Source organism: Protopterus annectens, chromosome 2.part2 (assembly GCF_019279795.1).
Source record: "Protopterus annectens isolate FY-2018-M chromosome 2.part2, PAN1.0, whole genome shotgun sequence".
NCBI classification, from domain to species: Eukaryota; Metazoa; Chordata; order Ceratodontiformes; family Protopteridae; genus Protopterus; species Protopterus annectens.
In genome coordinates this window covers 1,118,735,569-1,118,753,805 of record NC_056730.1, presented here as the reverse complement: position 1 = coordinate 1,118,753,805, position 18,237 = coordinate 1,118,735,569, and the positions used below count along the sequence as shown (strand labels likewise).

The 18,237-nt window shown below is 41.8% G+C and overlaps 1 protein-coding gene across 3 annotated transcripts in view; it reads right to left on the bottom strand.

The window, feature by feature from the left end:
- TJP2 (tight junction protein 2) overlaps window positions 1-18,237 on the bottom strand; it is a 2,224,967-nt gene that overhangs the window by 602,708 nt on the left and 1,604,022 nt on the right. For all 3 annotated transcript variants that reach the window (XM_044064349.1, XM_044064348.1, XM_044064350.1), the window contains 2 exons: window positions 17,193-17,343; window positions 16,995-17,103 (listed from right to left, as the gene is read on the bottom strand). In XM_044064349.1, coding sequence (XP_043920284.1) covers window positions 16,995-17,103; window positions 17,193-17,343 — 260 coding nt within the window. The remainder of the gene's footprint in view (window positions 1-16,994; window positions 17,104-17,192; window positions 17,344-18,237) is intronic.

The window sequence follows — 18,237 nt, the reverse complement described above, 5'->3', positions numbered from 1 at the left end:
ACGCAGGCTTCGAAGCAAGAGAATCGGCTCCAGCCGGAGCCGACAAAGGTACCGAAGCCAGGGTATCGGTGCCGATACTAAAACTTCCGAGAAGGAAGGATCGGCTCCGGACGGAGCCGATCTCGACTCCGGTGGAGTCAGAACCAAGGCCACTGACTTGGACACTGAAGGCTGGGCCTTGGATGGCTTTGAGGGCTTCCCCGAGCCGGACTTAGCCGGGGAGCTCTCAGGCTTGAGAAGACCTCTTAAGATAAGTTTATTTCTACGTTCCTGCAGGACTCTCTTGCTGAATGAGTGGCAAATAGCACAGGAGTCCTGCAGGTGTAGGGGTCCCAGGCAATAAATGCAAGAAGTGTGACCATCTGTCAGAGACATCTTCTGACAGCACGAGTCACACTTCTTGAAACCTGAGACCCTAGTGTCTTTAGACATGACTAAGTCCTAAACACAAACACACACAGCACTCGGTCCAAAAATCACACTGACTATACAAAAAAAAACTAAGTACAGTGAATAAAAACACAAAACAACTAAACAAATCCTGACAGGAAACTGTTTGGGAGGGTAAGGCCGAAGGCCTGAAAAACAGAAAATATGGATAAGGGGATGGGAAGCTAACTGGGAGTAGGGCTAAGTGAATCGGGGAACTAACAAACTATGAATATGAAAAAATTTAAGGTACTGGGACAGCTAATTAAATTCACTTACCAGGAGCTGGCAAAAAAAATGACCTCATGAGCGAAGCGGCAAACGAGATCTGGGTAATCACCGCCTTGCATCATGGGATATGGGGCTGCCTCGAGCTGGTAAAAGTGACTCTCGAGCTTAGCAAGTGCCGAGTCGGAGCTGAGGATCGGCTCCGAACCCATCCAGCAAGAATGAAGGCGAGATTGACAACTTAACATTATGTTAATTTTGCTCTCAGACCTAATGCTGCTGCCCCAACACTGACCTGTTATTTAAAAAATGTTCTCAACCCTCAAAATTCTTCCCCAGACATACAGGAAGGGGATACATTACTTTCAGTTATCAACAGTTACACCCAGAAAAAGCTATTCTAGAGATATGCAAATAATGCTTGCGTGAAAGGAATATATCTCTTAAATGTAAAACTCTGTTTATGCAGTTCTAAATATTCTGATTTTTGACATTTGTAAAAAATTAACTCATTTGAGTAAACAGAGTATGCCTAATTACACCCTTGATTCAAATTTGAACTTTGTGAAATTACACATTGCAAACAAACATTACAATTTTACTCAAATTATTTTATGTAATGCATCACACCAAACTGTGATGCAGAACAAGTTGAAATTTTACTTGGTGGGTCATCTCATGGTAATATAAATTACCAAAAAGTTAATAACAGAACTGAACATGCTTCACAAAGGCCTAACAATAAACCTGCAAAACTAAGTGCAGTTTTGGGATGGAACTATGGAAAACTGAACCATATGTAGCTATTACAGTTCAAAAGGGAGAAGCAAGCTAGTTGAGAAACCCTAAAGCCTAATACCAGGTATGGAAATGCAAACTGGCAATCAAGATAGTAAGCACGGAGGGAATGATGACCTAAAGTGGACCTTACATTGTACTGAAAGATCTGGGAATAAACTTGCATTTTATCTGTTTCTGGCCTAGCACTCAAGTGTGGGGTCATTTACTGCACTGTTCTAACTTGTTGATACCTGTTAACCTCTGGCTTTCCTTAAAAAAAAAAAAAAAAAAAAAAAAAAAAAAAAAATCTTGCTTTTTTCCCACTTTTCTGAGATTTAAAAAAGTTCAATTACAGATTTGCTGTTCTGAACTGTTTGTAAGTTTCTTGGAGGCCACTGTTTACTTGGGCTAAAGGGAAGTCTCTGTGTTCATCAGTGGCAGTGATAAACATTGAGCAGCCTGCCTGCCCCTGTAGGAGTGGTTACTGCCTTGAAACTGTAGTTTTATTGGCCATTTTGGGTCAATTCCTAACTCTTTGATCCCCCTTCTCTTAAAACCCGATTGCCTCGTGGTTTTGGCGTCTTTTCAGACTTGTTGGCTGTTGGTGAAGCACCCACCAAGAGGAGAAAACACTGAGAGAAGAAAGGAGCCACTTTTGAGATTTTAAGTATTTTGCTTCAGATTATTTGTTAAGTTTTTCTGCATTGCCGCCTACTTTTGAGCATTTTCCGGCTTGTTAAACTTGATTTCTGTGTTGGTAACTGTATTTAGAACACAACCTAGAGCTGATTATTGAATTTCCTGCCTGCACTTATTTTTAAATTGTTTTTTTTTTCTTAAAACTTGCATTTTATCTGTCTCTGGCCTAGCACTCAAGTGTGGGGTCATTTACTGCAATGTTCTAACTTGTTGATACCTGTTAACCTCTGCTTTCCTTAAAAAAAATCAAAAAAACAAAAAAATCTTACTTTTCCCCCACTTTTCTGAGATTTAAAAAAGTTCAGTTACAGATTTGCTGTTCTGAACTGTTTGTAAGTTTCTTGGAGGCCATTGTTTGCTTGGGCTAAAGGGAAGTCTCTGTGTTCATCAGTGGCAGTGATAAACATTGAGCAGCCTGCCTGCCCCTGTGGGAGTGGTTACTGCCTTGAAACTGTAGTTTTATTGGCCATTTTTGGGTCAATTCCTAACTCTTTGATCTCCCTCTCTTAAAACCCTCTTTTGTGTGGTTTTGCGCGTTTTTGCGCATAGCGCAACATCGGGCAGCACCGCCTAATTGGGTTTAAACTATTCCTGGCTCCACGAAGTCTGCTCTTCACTTTTTCCCTTAGAACTGCTCTATCTCTCAAAGTAAACACCATATTCTCATTCTAAGGCCCCTCACTGGTCCAAATAAGTAATTTTACAAGTTAGCACTAATAAACCATAAGCACTACTTACTCTTACACTCTCCACAATTACCTTGTCCCCTACTGGTCTGTTTTAATTTAGTTCCCTATATTACTCTAGCATGTCCAAAGGTCAGTCAATGGTTTCCTCTCCAGTCCAGCTGGTGAATCTGTGAATTTTGAGGCAATGTTACAACTGTCTCATGTACACGGACAACCCTCTCCTCCTCCAAACAGGTTCCAATATATGTGAGAGATGCAACCATATTGCCAAATGGGAGGCTGAGCTCTCTCATCTCAAAATTGGTGTAACCAGTCAGGAGGAGAAGGTAACCTCACACAACATAATTCCAGTATCACATAGTCCCACCACAACAGCGAACTAAACACATAAAAACACAAAAACATACTCGGAGGCTCTAAATATAAATCTACCTAAGCAACAGAGACCTCCAAAGCAGACATCCAAGCAAACGCTACCCCAAAACAAAACACGTACAACACATAGCACACAAAGTCAGTGTGCCAAGCAGTCACAGCCCTTAAGGCTGAACACCACACCTGATACTCTTGTAATAGGTGACGCTATTGTCAGACACACTGACGTCCCGCTCACCAGGCTGAATAAAGAGAAGGTCACAGTGAGCTGCCTGTCGGGCGCTAGGATCCGCCACATAACGCAAGCACTCAGGTCACTCCAAAGCAAATACAAATATGACTCAGTCATTGTGCATGCTGGCGTGAATGACCTGAGACGTACCTCCCTCGACTACATGAAGAGACATAGAGGAGCTCTCTGATCATGTAGCTCAGGCCGGTATGACCCTGACCTTGAGCAGCATCTTACCCTCACCTAGAATGATGCCACAGTATAAAAACAAAATGATCGATTTTAACAACTGGCTAAAATTTTGGTGTCATTCAAAGGGGATCCAGTGTCTGTCAGCCTGGGATGATATGCGCGACAAGCCACGCTGCTTCGCTAGGGACGGCTTGCACCTGTCACCACTGGGCTTTTGGATATTGGCAAAGGCTCTTGCCACCCACATAGTGCCTTTTTTAGGCAAGGCTCAAAAGTCAAACCCACCTCCATAGACAGCACAAGGAACAAGAAACTAAGGGTAATGCTGCTACACGCCAGAAATCTTAACATCAAGATGCATGCACTGGAAGCTCTCCTCAGTATGGAGAACATCGATGTCTGTGCAGTGACAGAAATCTGGTTCAAGGCTCCAGAGAGCACCCCAGCACTACCAGGTTATACCTCATATCATGCTTTTCGACCCCAAAACCCAGACCGAACCACAAAAGGAGGGGGAGTTTCCATATTTATCAAGGATATCCAACCTCCAGGTTAGTGGCATTGCACGAAGTATCGGAGACCATCCATGTGAAACTGACAGTGAGCAAGACTGCTTTTCAGTTTATAGCATCCTACAGACCACCCTCTCAAAGTCAGGAATCCCACTCAGCTTTCCTGAAAACATTAGAGAACATGAAGATCTTTCCGAACACCATTATATTGGGCGACTTCAACTACCCAAACATAGACTGGGAGCATTACTCAAGCCCCAGCACCTTAGCCCAAAGGTTCCTGGAATTTATAAACTCAAATGCTATGGAACAACTAGTCACCACTCCCACAAGAGGGGAAAACATACTAGACCTGATAATTACCAACATGGGGACTCTATGCTCCATACCAGAAGTATATCCCTCATTGGTAAGATCAGACCATAAATTAATTTCACTGGATATCCACATCCCGACCCCACCCATAGCCCAGAAAACCACAGTGAAAAACTTCTCAAAAGCGAACTTCACACTTCTCAAAACCGAAGTGGAATCCTTCAAGGCCCCAGAGCCAGTGGAAACTACGGCCCAAACTGCAGAATCCTACATAAACGCATTCTACGGACATCTCCAGGAATGCATGGATCATGCTATCCCAAACAAAATCAAGACCCAATCATCTAAAGGCAGGCGTCCAGTCTGGTGGACCCCAGCCATAAATAAACTGTACAACAGAAGGAGGAAGCTACTACATGATAGAGCAAAATCCCTGAAAGGGAAGGCATCTCTGATCAGTACTAGCAAAAAATTACGATCCCTCATAAAATCCTCCAAGGCCAGCTTCGAGAGAAAAATTGCACAAGACACTAAAGACAATCATAAGGCTTTTTTCAGTTGTTAGGAACCTGGGATGCAACTCCCAGACATGTTCTGAGTTGATTCTAAACGACAAAAAATACACTGAACCCACAGACATTGCCAATATCCTGGCAAACAGGTTCAGTGCAAACTTCTCCACCCCCTCCCCCCCAAAAGAGCAAGTATCTATCCCGGCAGAGTGCAGCCTCCCAAACATCTCTGATGCTCAGGTGAAGGCCACCCTCTCCAAAGCAAAAAACACTGCTTCCATGGAACCAGATGGTGTCCCAGGTTGTGTCCTACATGAACTACAAGAGGAACTAATCCCTCAAATAAAACAGCTGTACAATCACAGCCTCACTACAGGATATGTGCCCACAGAATGGCGTACAGCAACAGTGTTCCCACTCCACAAAGGTGGAGCCTCTACGGACCCTGGAAACTATCGCCCCATAAGCCTGACTAGCCTAGTATGCAAGGCTATGGAGAGGATCATCATGGAACTCATAAACAAAGACATTGGGGACATACAGACACTAGATCCTACCCAATTTGGCTTCGTCAAGGGCAGATCCTGCCTTTTGAACCTGGTCGACTTCTTCAAAATAGTCACCAAGGCCATAGATGAAGGGAAGGTAGTCCACACAGCCTATCTCGACCTCGCAAAGGCATTTGACACAATACCCCACTCAGGCATCATAGATAAGCTATCCAGCCTAAATATAAACCCCTATGTCACAAGATGGGTCGCAAACTGGCTCAAAGACAGAACCCATAACGTCAGAGTTGCTGGGGCCATGTCAGACTCGAAACCTGTCACAAGTGGTGTCCCACAAGGTTCTGTCCTGGGACCTCTCTTGTTCAGTATTTACTTTTCTGAGGTACAGGCCAACGTGGAAGGACTATAGCTCACCAAGTTTGCAGATGACTGCAAACTGGGCGCCATAATTGACTCTCCAGCTGACACAAACATCCTTCAAAAAGGTCTCGCAGAGACGGATAACTGGTGCCAAAGCCATGGTCTAAAGCTAAATGCCAAAAAGTGTACAGTCATACCCTTTGGTAAAAACAATGTGCCCACAAATTACCAAATAGGTGGTAACCCATTAAGTACAGAGAAAGTAATTAGGGATCTGGGGACCCAAGTTGATAGCAATCTCTCCTTTGACAACCACATTGCCGAAGTGGTTAGAAAGACCTTCTACACAGCCCACCTCATCATGAAAGGATTCACATCTAGATCAAGAGAGGTAATCGTGTCCCTTTATTCATCCCTCAACAGGCCCATCATAGAATACAATGCCCCCTTTGGGATGTACCTTACCCGACACCTGCAGCAATTAGAAAGACCCCAAAAGTACCTCACCAGGAGGATCAAGGGACTCAAACAGATGCCATATGCTGCTCGGTTAAAAAAACCCTAGCTCTACTCAGTTGCATACCGCCTACTTCGAGGCGATCTATGCCTGACATATAAAGCTATGTCCAACCCAGAATTAATGGACATGCTCCACCTCAGTAAATCTAAATCCCTTAGAGCCACACACTCTAGGGACTTGAACCTCAGCACAGAAATAAATAGAACATGCTAGAGGGACAGATTCATAACCCAGAGGATCCCTTCGCTCTGGAACAGGATTCCAATTCATGTTAGGCAGAGCACCTCACTGACTCTCTTCAAGAAGAATCTTGATGAGTGGATGGGGGATCGTAGGTTTGTCCCGGAGATTACTTCCGTGTCACTATTAGACAGAGGCACAGTAAACTAAACTTTAAAAAGGGCACAGTACACTCAAATCAAGGGGTGGCATAAGCCAAACACAATTGGGCTAGGCTTATAAATGCCCCAGGGCAGATAGCCTAGTATGAACCTATGAACCTAAAAGACAAAATTGGAAGTAGATACTTGATAACTAAGAGAAACAAAATACTGCTTTCAAAATGTGACTATCAGATCACATAAAAGTAAAAGGAAGAGAAACAGGTCCAATTGAATGATGGCTGAAAGGAAGAGATATGACTATATAAGAAATCAGTAAAAATGTACACCTATAAAATTAAGAACAAACTGCAACACTGGCATTAGCTATGCTTATTATCAAGGAGAAGTGGATACATTTGAATTCATGCATTCTAGATATGCACAAAATGACAGATATAATAGTTTAGCATCCACGATCCACTTCCACTAGACAAACGGTTTTAATGATGGGTGTATAGGTACAGATGCTATTTTAGCAAAGGTTCAAATGAAGACAGAATTTTGTGTTCTTCACCTGATGCCAGAGTGAGAGACACAAGGGCAGGTTTGGACAGTCAGAATAAGGCTGTATTGAAATTACCATCATACAGGGCTAAATAATCAGCAATGATGACTACTTGTTTTTAAGAGAGCACTTAGCATTATGAGTTTTACTAATGAAAGGGGTATCCAAGCCTTGTTTCTGGTTACTTTGTGGCTGAAGGTATTGATAAGAAAACTGATCAAAAACATGCCTAGATCTCAAAATTTTGTTGCGTTAAAATCATGGCCATTTTTAAGCACTTGTGATAATGTTTAGGGTTTGTCAAAGGATAATACAAATTTATCCACTTATTGTAAATAAAAAATGAAAAGGAAACTCCTTCATTCTGTTAGTACAAAGAAAGAGTTTTCAGAAGGACAAGGTCAGTGTAGAGATGAGGTAGAACCAAGAAAAAATAGGCTGATATATGCAAATGCTAGAATTTTAGGAGGGAAAACTGGCATGCTGTAAAACATCATCATACAATATTATACTGATACAGAGTTACTGCCAAAAGCAGGTATCAGGATATAGACTGAATTCCAAATTAGATGGGTACCGGGAAATTGTTTTAAAAAGGTCAACAGAGGGTAGAGGAGGGATTAACAGTAAATGATGATATATGTGTTAATGATGCTAAGTTTTAATAAAATACAAACAATTTGACAGATTATGCATTTGCAACCTCAAAATATGAATGTGGCATTTATCCAAATATTTGACATTTTTCTGACCAAACTTACTCAAGTAATGAAATGAAAATGTTACACTAATAGGATATTTTCAACTTTCCCATTCTCGTAATTTACCCAACCCAAGAAGGACAAATAGTCCAAAGTTAATCCATACCTTATTAAATTATAATTGGTGTCAAACCAACATTAACAGCCCAGCAAGTAGAGCAAAAACAAATTTGAGGCAATCTATTTAAATCTGAATTACCACCATTACTCAAAGCTCACTCAGCCTTTACTTGACAGTGATCATAAGGTGATACAGAAGTTAAATCTGGACAATATAAACTTAAAGATCACTATTACAGCAATAAGAAATTAGTGTCTAATGACTGGCTATCCACATTGTATGGCAAAATACAATAGAAGGATGAGGTTTGACACAAAAGCTCTTTATGGATGCAAAAACAAAGATATAGCAGATCAAACTTTGAGTAGCGCTAAAAACACGATTTCAAGGAACATGGAAATTAACAAAAAAGAATAGAATATACAAAAAATGGAGCAATACAAAACATTCTAATTAAGTTAGTTTACTAGATTATCTGTAAACATGATAAAAGTGTTGTAAAAGTGATAGCAGTTTTTTAAGAGCAAATTACTAAAGAGCTGTAAAGACAACAAAAGATCATTTTGCAGGTACACAGATGATAGTAAGGCAGGTAGATCATACACACTATATTTGCAGGGGGACATCAAGAAAAGTACAGTTTTGTACCTACCATAAATGTAGATGTCCGATAGGTATGCATCTGCAGTCCTTACATATGGGTTGTCCTGCCTCAGGCAGCCCTTCGGTCGGCCGGATTCCAAAGTCTGGGTCCGGCGTCGGCTGATGTCGCCCTTTTCCCCGACGTCAGAGCGCCTGGGGTATAAAAGCGTCAGCCGACGCCATCTTCCTCAGTTTTTCTTGCCCCAGATGCCAGGTGCCCTCTAATGAAGGCTAAATTTGGAGAGATGCAAAAAATTCCAAACATGCACAGTAATATAAAACAAATACACCATAATAGATAACCCCAGCTAGCTAGAAAGAGGGATAAATACTAAAGTAATACCACAGAGGGGTAGGAGGGAGGGAAATCCTGACTGCAGATGCATACCTATCGGACATCTACATTTATGGTAGGTACAAAACTGTACTATGTCCTTCAAGGATGCATCTGCAGTCCTTACATATGGGTAGAATACCATAGCCAAGCTGGGGGTGGTAGGACCTAAGAAAAGGATAGTGTAGCTAAAATGCCCTGCAGGACTGCAGTAGCAAAGCCTGCTCTGGATCTGGAATATAAAGGTAAGTTGTAATGCCTGGAAAATGTATGCACGGAGCTCCATGTAGCAGCTTCTAAGATGTCCTTTGTAGCCACCCCTCTTAAGAAGGCTGTGGAGGTGGTTGTGGCTCTGGTGGAATGAGGTCTAATGTTGGCTGGCACAGTTTTGCCATGAAAAGAGTAACAGAATCGAATGCAATTCCCTACAGATTTTGAAATTGTCTGTTTGGAAATTGCTTTTCCTTGTACACCAGCAGCATATGCTACAAAAAGCTGGTCAGTTTTCCTGTAAGTCTTAGTTCTGTCCAAGTAGTAGCGCAACTGTCTGTGAATGTCCAGGGTATGAAGAAGTTTCTCTCCTTTATTTTGTGGATTTGGAAAGAAGGTAGGCAGGTGAATAGCTTGGTTCAGTGAGACCCTGGATACCATCTTTGGCATGAATGAAGGATTGGTTCTCAATGAGACTGTCCTGACGAAAAGTAAGAAATGGTTGTACTGCCATGAGGGCCTGTAACTCAGATACTCTTCTTGCTGAGGTTATGGCCAGAAGGAAAGCAGTCTTCCAAGACAGGAACTGTAGTTCTGCAGATGCTGCTGGTTCAAAGGGAGGTAGAGTTAATTTTTCCAACATGAAGTTAAGGTCCCATGTAGGCACTGGTGGTTTCCTTGGAGGGTTGATGTTTTTTATCCCTCTTAGAAACTGCTTTAGCAGCGGATGAGAAAATACAGGTGGATCAGTGTTGTACTCTGCTGAAATTGCTGAAGCATGGATTTTTATGGAAGAGTAAGAAAGGCCATTATGGAGCATTTCTGCCAAGTATTCCAGGATATGTGGAATGCTCATTACTGTCGGATCTTGGCCCTTTGTGGAGTTCCAAGTGCGAAATCTTTTCCATTTTGCTGAATATGCCTTTCTTGTGGAAGGCCGCCGAGCTTCCTTGATGATATCCTTTACCCTTTTGGATAGTTTATCCAGGCGAAGAGTCAAGGTATTTTCCAGGCCGTCAGCTGCAAGGTTTTTAGGCTGGAGTGCAGAGTTTTGTAATTGTGCTGTGTCAGAAGAAGTGGCCATTGTGGTAGAGGCCACAGTTTCGTGAGTGACAAGCTCCTTAACAGTGGGTACCAGTGTTGTCTTGGCCAGTCCGGAGCTATCAGAATCACTTTTGGTTGTTCTGTCCTGATCTTCAGTAAGACCTTGGTCATTAACGGAAGAGGTGGAAATGCATATACTGTTAGAGTATTCCAGCTGAAAGAGAGAGCGTCCACTTTCCATGCTTGTGGGTGGTATGTCCTTGTGCAGAATTTCTTCAGTTGATGGTTGTGGTGGGAGGCAAAAAGATCTATGTCCGGCCTTCCCCATGATTGCGTTACTTGAAGAAAGGTGTCTGGGTGCAGCATCCATTCGTGTGGATCCATGATGTTTCTGCTTAGGCTGTCCGCCAGTACATTGTCTTTTCCTGGTACAAACTGGGATTGCAGCTCTATATTGAGTTTTAGGGAAAGTTCCCAAAGATTCACTGCCAGCCTGCAAAGAGGGTAAGAATGGGTACCTCCTTGCTTGTTTATGTACCACATAACTGTGGTATTGTCTGTCTTTATTAGCAGGTGGCCTTGATGTAGGAAGTGCTTGAAGGCCTCGATTGAATGCATCACTGCCAGCATTTCCTTTTGGTTTATGTGCAGGCGAAATTCTGTTTGTGTCCATTGTCCTTGAATGCATCTTCCCTCCATGTGCACTCCCCATCCATGGTCTGAGGCGTCCGTTGTAATGGTTTGGCTGATATTTGGTTTGCTGAAAGGCAGACCCATGTTTGACTGGCTTGCTTGAGCCCACCATAGAAATTCCTTTTAAAGGCATGGAATAAGGGGGATCAAAGCTTCTAGGCTGTGACTGTGTTGAGACCATAGACTCCTTAGGTACCATTGTAGTTTCCTCATATGCAGCCTTGCTTGTGGAATCAGAAGAATGCAAGATGCCATGAAACCCACGGCCTGCAGGATTTTCCTTGCAGTCAGTTGGGTTTGTTTTGTCAGGCTTCTGAAATAATCCGGTAGTTGTTCTTGTTTTTCTTCTGTGAGAAAAGCCATTTGGGTGGTTGTATCTAGTTTTGCACCCAGAAAAATTATTCTTTGGGATGGAACAAGTCTTGATTTCTGAATGTTGACTGTGTATCCCAAAGCCTGAAGTAGGCGGATGGCATAATTCAAGTGTTTTACCAATGTTTGTTGGCTGTCCGCTTGTATAAGGCAGTCGTCCAGGTATGGGTATATTTGAATCCCCTGAAGTCTGCAATGTGCAATTACTGATGCCAGGCATTTCGTGAATACTCTGGGCACAGTAGATAAGCCAAAGGGCAATGCTGAGAATTGATAACGCTCTGAACCTGCAAGAAATCTGAGGTATCTTCTGCAACTTTGTCTGATAGGGACATGCAGGTATGCCTCCTTGAGGTCTAGAGTTACCAGCCAGGACCCCTTGCCCAGCATGGGAAGGAGTTGCTGTAAGGTCAGCATTTTGAATTTTGGCACAATGAGGTAAGTATTTAGTGCGGACAAGTCCAGAATAGGCCTCCATTGCTTTTCTTTTCTTGGGACAAGAAATAGTCTGGAATAAAATCCTTGGCCTTGTTCTATGAGAGGAACCTTTTCTATTGCTTTCATTTGCAGTAGGTTGGAAATTTGCTTGAAAGCCTCTGTCCTTTGATTCGGTGGCAGATTTGGCATGCCTTGTCTTTTTGGTAATGTATGAAAATGGAATCTGTATCCTTTGTCTATTATTTGCAGTATCCATTTGTCCCTTGTAATAATGTGCCAATTTTTTTAGAATAAAGATAGCTTTCCACCCAAAGGTGCTTCCAATTGAGCCCTGGTTGGCGGGGTCAGATTCAAGTCATTGAGTTTGTTCTTGTGAAGCAGGTGTAGGTCCTGCACTACTTCTTTGGTTAGGAGGCTGCCACTGACATCCTCTGTAGGAGCCTCTAGCTTGCCCTCTACCTCTGGCACGCCTATTTTTGCCTCTTTGAAATCTGTCTGTGTCTGGAAAGGACCGATTCTTAGAAGGCCAATTTCTGCTGAATCTTGGTGGTTGGACCTGGAGAAAATCTTTGACTGTCTGTACTGACTTGGCCTTTTCCTCAAATTTCTTTAAGACCTCTTGAGCCGTGGAACCAAATAACTTTTGTTTTTCCAGGGGTGCATCCAGAAGCTTTGCTTTAACATGATCTGGCAGTGTTTGTTCCTTCAGCCAAGCATGTCTACGTATGACTGCACCTGTCATTGCTGACCTACATGAAGCTTCCAATGCATCATAACCACACTGTAAAAAATGGTTGCTAACCTGCTGGGAGTTATGCACCAGATCCTGAAGTGCCTTGCGATCCAGGGGTTCAGGTGAGGTTAGTTTTTTATGCAATTCATCTAACAGATATTCTTGATACTGTATCATATGGAATTGACAATTCAATGCTCTCATAGAAAGAGTGAGTGTACACTTTTTTACCCCATCTCTCTAGGGCCCTGGATTCCCTTTCAAAAGGAAGTGGGTTCTTAGTAGTGGAGGTTGCAACCCCTTTAGGCCCCTGGGAAATAGTTTCTGGGTCAGCTGAGTGGCCCTTGTAAAGGAATAGATGTGTGTCCGGGACCCTGTAGTACCTGTCGGGTTTGACAGGAGCTGGAGGGAGGGAGTATGGGGAAATACTAGACTCTGAGTACACATCCTCTATGACATTTAAAACAGGAGGAATAGCCAAAGGTCTATGCTGAGGCAAATGCAAAAAAGTCCTTAACCTCTTCCTGGAATCAGAGAATTCCTGGCCTTGCCATTTAAAATGCTCTCTCATGGAGTGAAGGGTCTCCCCAAAGGACAACTCTTCAGGGGGGGAGGCCGAGGGAATAGATTCCTCTGCATCAGAATCCTCGTAGGCCGGAAAGGCCTCCTCCTGGTAATCTGAAAGGGCAGAGTCATCTGAGGCCTCATCAGAGGCCTGGGGATATGTCTGCTCAACCCTGGGCCTTTTGCCTGGAGGAGGTTGAGAGCCCCTGTCTGGGTGTGGCTGAGAGCCCCTGATTAAGAAGATAAGGTCCTCAGCTAAGCTTAAAATTTGTGAACCTGTAGAAGATCCCTGAGGAATAGCCTTGGGAGGGAGAGATTTTGGCTGTTTAGCAGTAAAAGCCTTAATGGACATGGATACAGGAGGCCTGGCTGCCCCACATGCTGGGGTAGTTTTAGCCACAGAAATGGTGTCGGATATCTCCGGAGCACCGGTTTCAGAAGGTAATTCTAAGACCGACCCAGTGGAAGCCTCCGGTACTGGAGGTACTGGCTGTGCGGTGTCGTCGGTCGGAATCGGTAGAGATTCGGATTCAGCAGAGACCGAGACACTAGCGGTAGGCCTGGGCGTGGAGTCGGCCGGAACCGCGGACCGCGTGTGTCGGTCCTTCTCCTTATGTTTTTTGGGTAAATGAGCTGTCAGAAGCTCCAACGGCATTTTATAACAGTAACTTTGCCCAAAATATTCCTCTGTAAACTCTGCCCGACGCCTAAGAGTGCGTCTATTGAAGGAAGCACAGGCTGTACAGGCCGAAACGTCGTGGTCTGGGCCTAGGCAAGGTAAGCAGTAAGAGTGGAAATCCTTATGAGGTATTTGTTTCCCACATTTTAAACAATTATTAACTTTAACCGTTTGATCTGACATCGGCTGAGGCAAGAAAGAGTCCCCAACGGGGTACTTAGCTTTTTTGAAGACTTCGGTAGCTGAAATCACAGGAGCTGGCCGACCGGCACTTGCGAACTGCTTCTGCTTCGGGCACCGCGCGGCAAGAAAGACTGAGGAAGATGGCGTCGGCTGACGCTTTTATACCCCAGGCGCTCTGACGTCGGGGAAAAGGGCGACATCAGCCGACGCCGGACCCAGACTTTGGAATCCGGCCGACCGAAGGGCTGCCTGAGGCAGGACAACCCATATGTAAGGACTGCAGATGCATCCTTGAAGGACATCATTAATCCCAGGATGAAAGAATTAGTTTATCTGAATCCTGCTTTCTCAGTGTCTTGGGCCAGGACAAAAGAATATTAAATAACTATAAGACTTTAGTGTGTGAAAATAGATGATCTGAACTAAACTATGACAGTCTAGACAACTTGATAAGCAACTTAGACACACACACACACACACACACACACACACACACACACACACACAAACCTAGTGACTTGGATACTATAAGTAATCATAATACTAAATCCCTAAAATCTTCCCTAACAGTACCTTTGAGACTATTGTTTAAGTACCGTTTTGAGGAAATAGCCACACCAGAGAAATGAAAAACAGCAATCATCTGGCTAGTCTGCAGGAAAAAATAATGACATATTGTGAAGAACTATGGACCTACTAGCCAACTAGTACACTATCCTGCATGAGTAAACTAATGGAAGCAATAGCTCTGGAAAGTTACAAACAGAATTACTAGAGAAGGAAACACCCTTTAAGTCAACATGCTTACCTGTAGACTAGACTGCCTATCACTTGCCATCTTAGTTTCATTGAAAACACCATGGTATGTCCAGAAAATGGACTGAAGGTTAAAATGAGTTATACAAACTTTTCTAGTCCCATTTGACAGTTGATCATGGGCAATGATCCATAAATTATCTGCTATGAAACTGCATGAAATATTGATTAGGTAGAAAATGGAGTGGCTACCAAATAAAATATGGCATATACAGTCGGAAAATGTAAGACGCTCTATATGCCTTACTTTAATAAAGGTGTACCACAGGGACCAGTTTTTAGACTTCATCTTTTCAATAGTTATCTGATATCGGTTTTGAAAATAAAATACTTCTGAAACTTTTACTTGTGTAGAAGACTTTAAATTTAGGAACACAAATTGTTCAGATGCTGATACAGGAATCCTGCAGAAAGGACTGGAGTAACCGAGTGGTTCTACATAGCAGAATAAGATGAAGAGAAACAGAAGGAAGATACATGTATGCTCATTTGGTAAAATAAACATTACAAGACTTGCACTAAAAATAATATAGAACTAGAAATTTGCGACTTAGGAGTTCTTGTGGATAAGAAGCTCTCATTAAGCTCAAACTGAGGAGTTCTCTCTATTGGTCATGTGGACTTTTAAGATGAATAATTCATTTTTTAAGAGTAGGAAGGAATATCTGATGAAGGAATTATGTCTTGTTAGTTCAAAATTGGAATGTTTGTTTGTCTTTTCGGCTTTTCTTGGTTAGGGGTCGCCACAGCGGACCTCCGGTCCGCTAATGACTGGCAGTCGATTTTTATGGTGCCGAGTTGCCAGCCCGACGCCCAACCTTCAACGGAGGTACGCCCATTCACGCATGTCTTTTGGAGGACACTCGACTGCGGGGAGGACATGCAGACTCCACACAAAAGGCACTCCAGCCAAGAATGGAACAGGAGAACCTCTTGCTGTTAGGAACATTAATGTGGCATCCACAGAGTAAAATACCTACACAAAGACTTAGATATGTCCAGAGATATTACACTAAAAGAATAAAACATCTAAGGATATAAATCATCATAAAACATTAAAACATTTATGCTTATTTTTTCTGTCCTATAGAACATTAAGAGGAGAGTTTCTAAAGAGGCATGCATGTTTTCAAGAGCCATTTCTGGTAGAGTATGCTGGTTTGCAAAAAATCTGCAGTAAAACATTTTAGAATTAAAGTTTCTGTAAGAATTTTTTATTTATTTTATTTAAATACATTTTTTTTTTACTTAAATAAAATAAATACATATGCAGTAAAACATTTTAGATTTAGAGTTTCTGTAAGAATAACACAACTGGTAACGAGTTCTTAAAGAGCGTGTTATATGAATAGAATAAACTTCCATATGATTGGCTCTCAAAGAAAGTGGTGGATGAATGGCAAAATAAAATTACCAGAAGATTTAAAAAGAATAGCTGATGCAAACAACTGAAAAAAAAAAAAAGACTGAATTTACAGTTTGGTGATCTCTGCTTCATGTCAGGATGGTGGGCAAAAATGATCAGTTGTTCTGATCCCTGTCCATACAGTCTGGTCAGCAAACAAACAAACTACCATTTAGAAAATTACAAATATACTGCATGGCTGGGCATACTGGAAAGGGAAGGTATTTTATCTGCCAGCTATAAATGGTATTACACACCTCTTCCACCTATCTCAAGGACTCTTCAATGAAGCTGCTAAAATAACAGTAGAAAATAATATGCAAAAAACTACAATTATTGGAAATAATTGTTATTTACAACTGTAGGATGTCAAGGTATTTAAGAGAAGAGACATTATATAAGGAGATGGCAATACTACAGATGAACTGATTGAAATCAATTAGCATGAACCTCATACAACTTCTTAGTAATCTCTACTGAAAGTGTTTGCATGACTTGAATATACGGCCAAATAAAGGGACAGTTACAAAGTAAAATTATCTAGCCAGGTCCACACACCAAAGAGGAAAGGACTGGTTCTACTAACTACAGCCAGTTACTGCTGTAAAAAGGCACATTTTCAGAACCAAATTCTCTGTTTTATCTTAAAAAAAGATGGGGTGATTTAATTCCCAGATTATTTTAACTTACTATACTAAGAACATTAACTCTGTTATCTGTGAATTAGTAATGTTTAGGCAGCACTAACTAAATAGGTAATACTGGATTTAAACAATGCTGAAAAATCTGCATAAAACGTATCAATACAAAGATACCCACCATCATACTTGCTCTGGGCTAATATCGTCACATCATCTCCTTTGGGAATTTCTAGCAGAAAAAGTACAGCATCTTCACGAATAAGGCATCTGAAATCTTGATTATTCACCTAATTCAATATTAAAAAATGCAATTACACTTTGACTTTTCAGTAAAGTTAATTAGGACAATTAAATCTGCTTTCTGAAAGCTATCTACCTTCAGGATTTGATCACCCTCACAAAGCCCCTCTTGATCTGCTGGACTGCCTTCCTGGACACCAGCAACAAATATGCCTACATCATTACCTCCAGCCAGTCGAAGACCAACACTTTCTCCTTTCTGGAACCTCACCATCTTTGTATTTGCACTGCAGAACAAAAGATTTCAAGCAAGAGAAGGCAATTACTATAAACTGCTAACTTTTGTACTCTCTAAATGAAAAGGCAAAAACATATCGATACTTAAATGAAATACCTTCCTCTGCTGTAACCAGTACTGCATATGGCAGAAAATACATTAGTTTAACATTTCAGCTAGTGGATAAGTATTTAGTACCTTTTACATTATAATGTTGCACGTGTTACTTACATGGATTAAAACATATATTAAAAAAAAGACAGATGGGATCAAACCCTAGTCTGCTAACACTCATCTGACTATTACTGCAGGCATAGCTCTTAACCTTCCATCTTCAAAATGTGGAACACTACCTCCCATAATTTGGAACAAATGGGCAAACTGCAGAACACTTACTGAGAGCATACTAACAACTTCAACAAGGAAGCTCACAGGGTGGTTAAATGTGTTGCTTTATACTTATAAAACATTATTTTCATGAAATAATATGACTCAGTATTATTTGTCATGGATATTACTAAAAAGGGTTCTTAGGAATGAATGTGTGACAAACCCTTTTCAATGTGGTCCAATGTGGACCACTGAAGAACATGGACATTAAGACTCAAAATAAGGAACATTCTTCACAATCAGGTACACTTGAGAGGTATGATTACAGAAATCTACAATTCCAGATTCTTGGCAGAGTACCTACTATAGTGAATGCTGGGCAAAACCTGTTGTTTCACCTTTCTGACCTACAGAGTTCAGGAGTATTGCTTCATATAAACAGCTTTAAAACATTGTACAACAGAATCACGTCAGGTTTCCCTCACCTACCACTACTATTCCTTAGCGTGGATACCCATAAAGCATTAAAAAAGGGTACAGTGGACTTCCCTATAGGGCGACCGTGGTGGTGCAG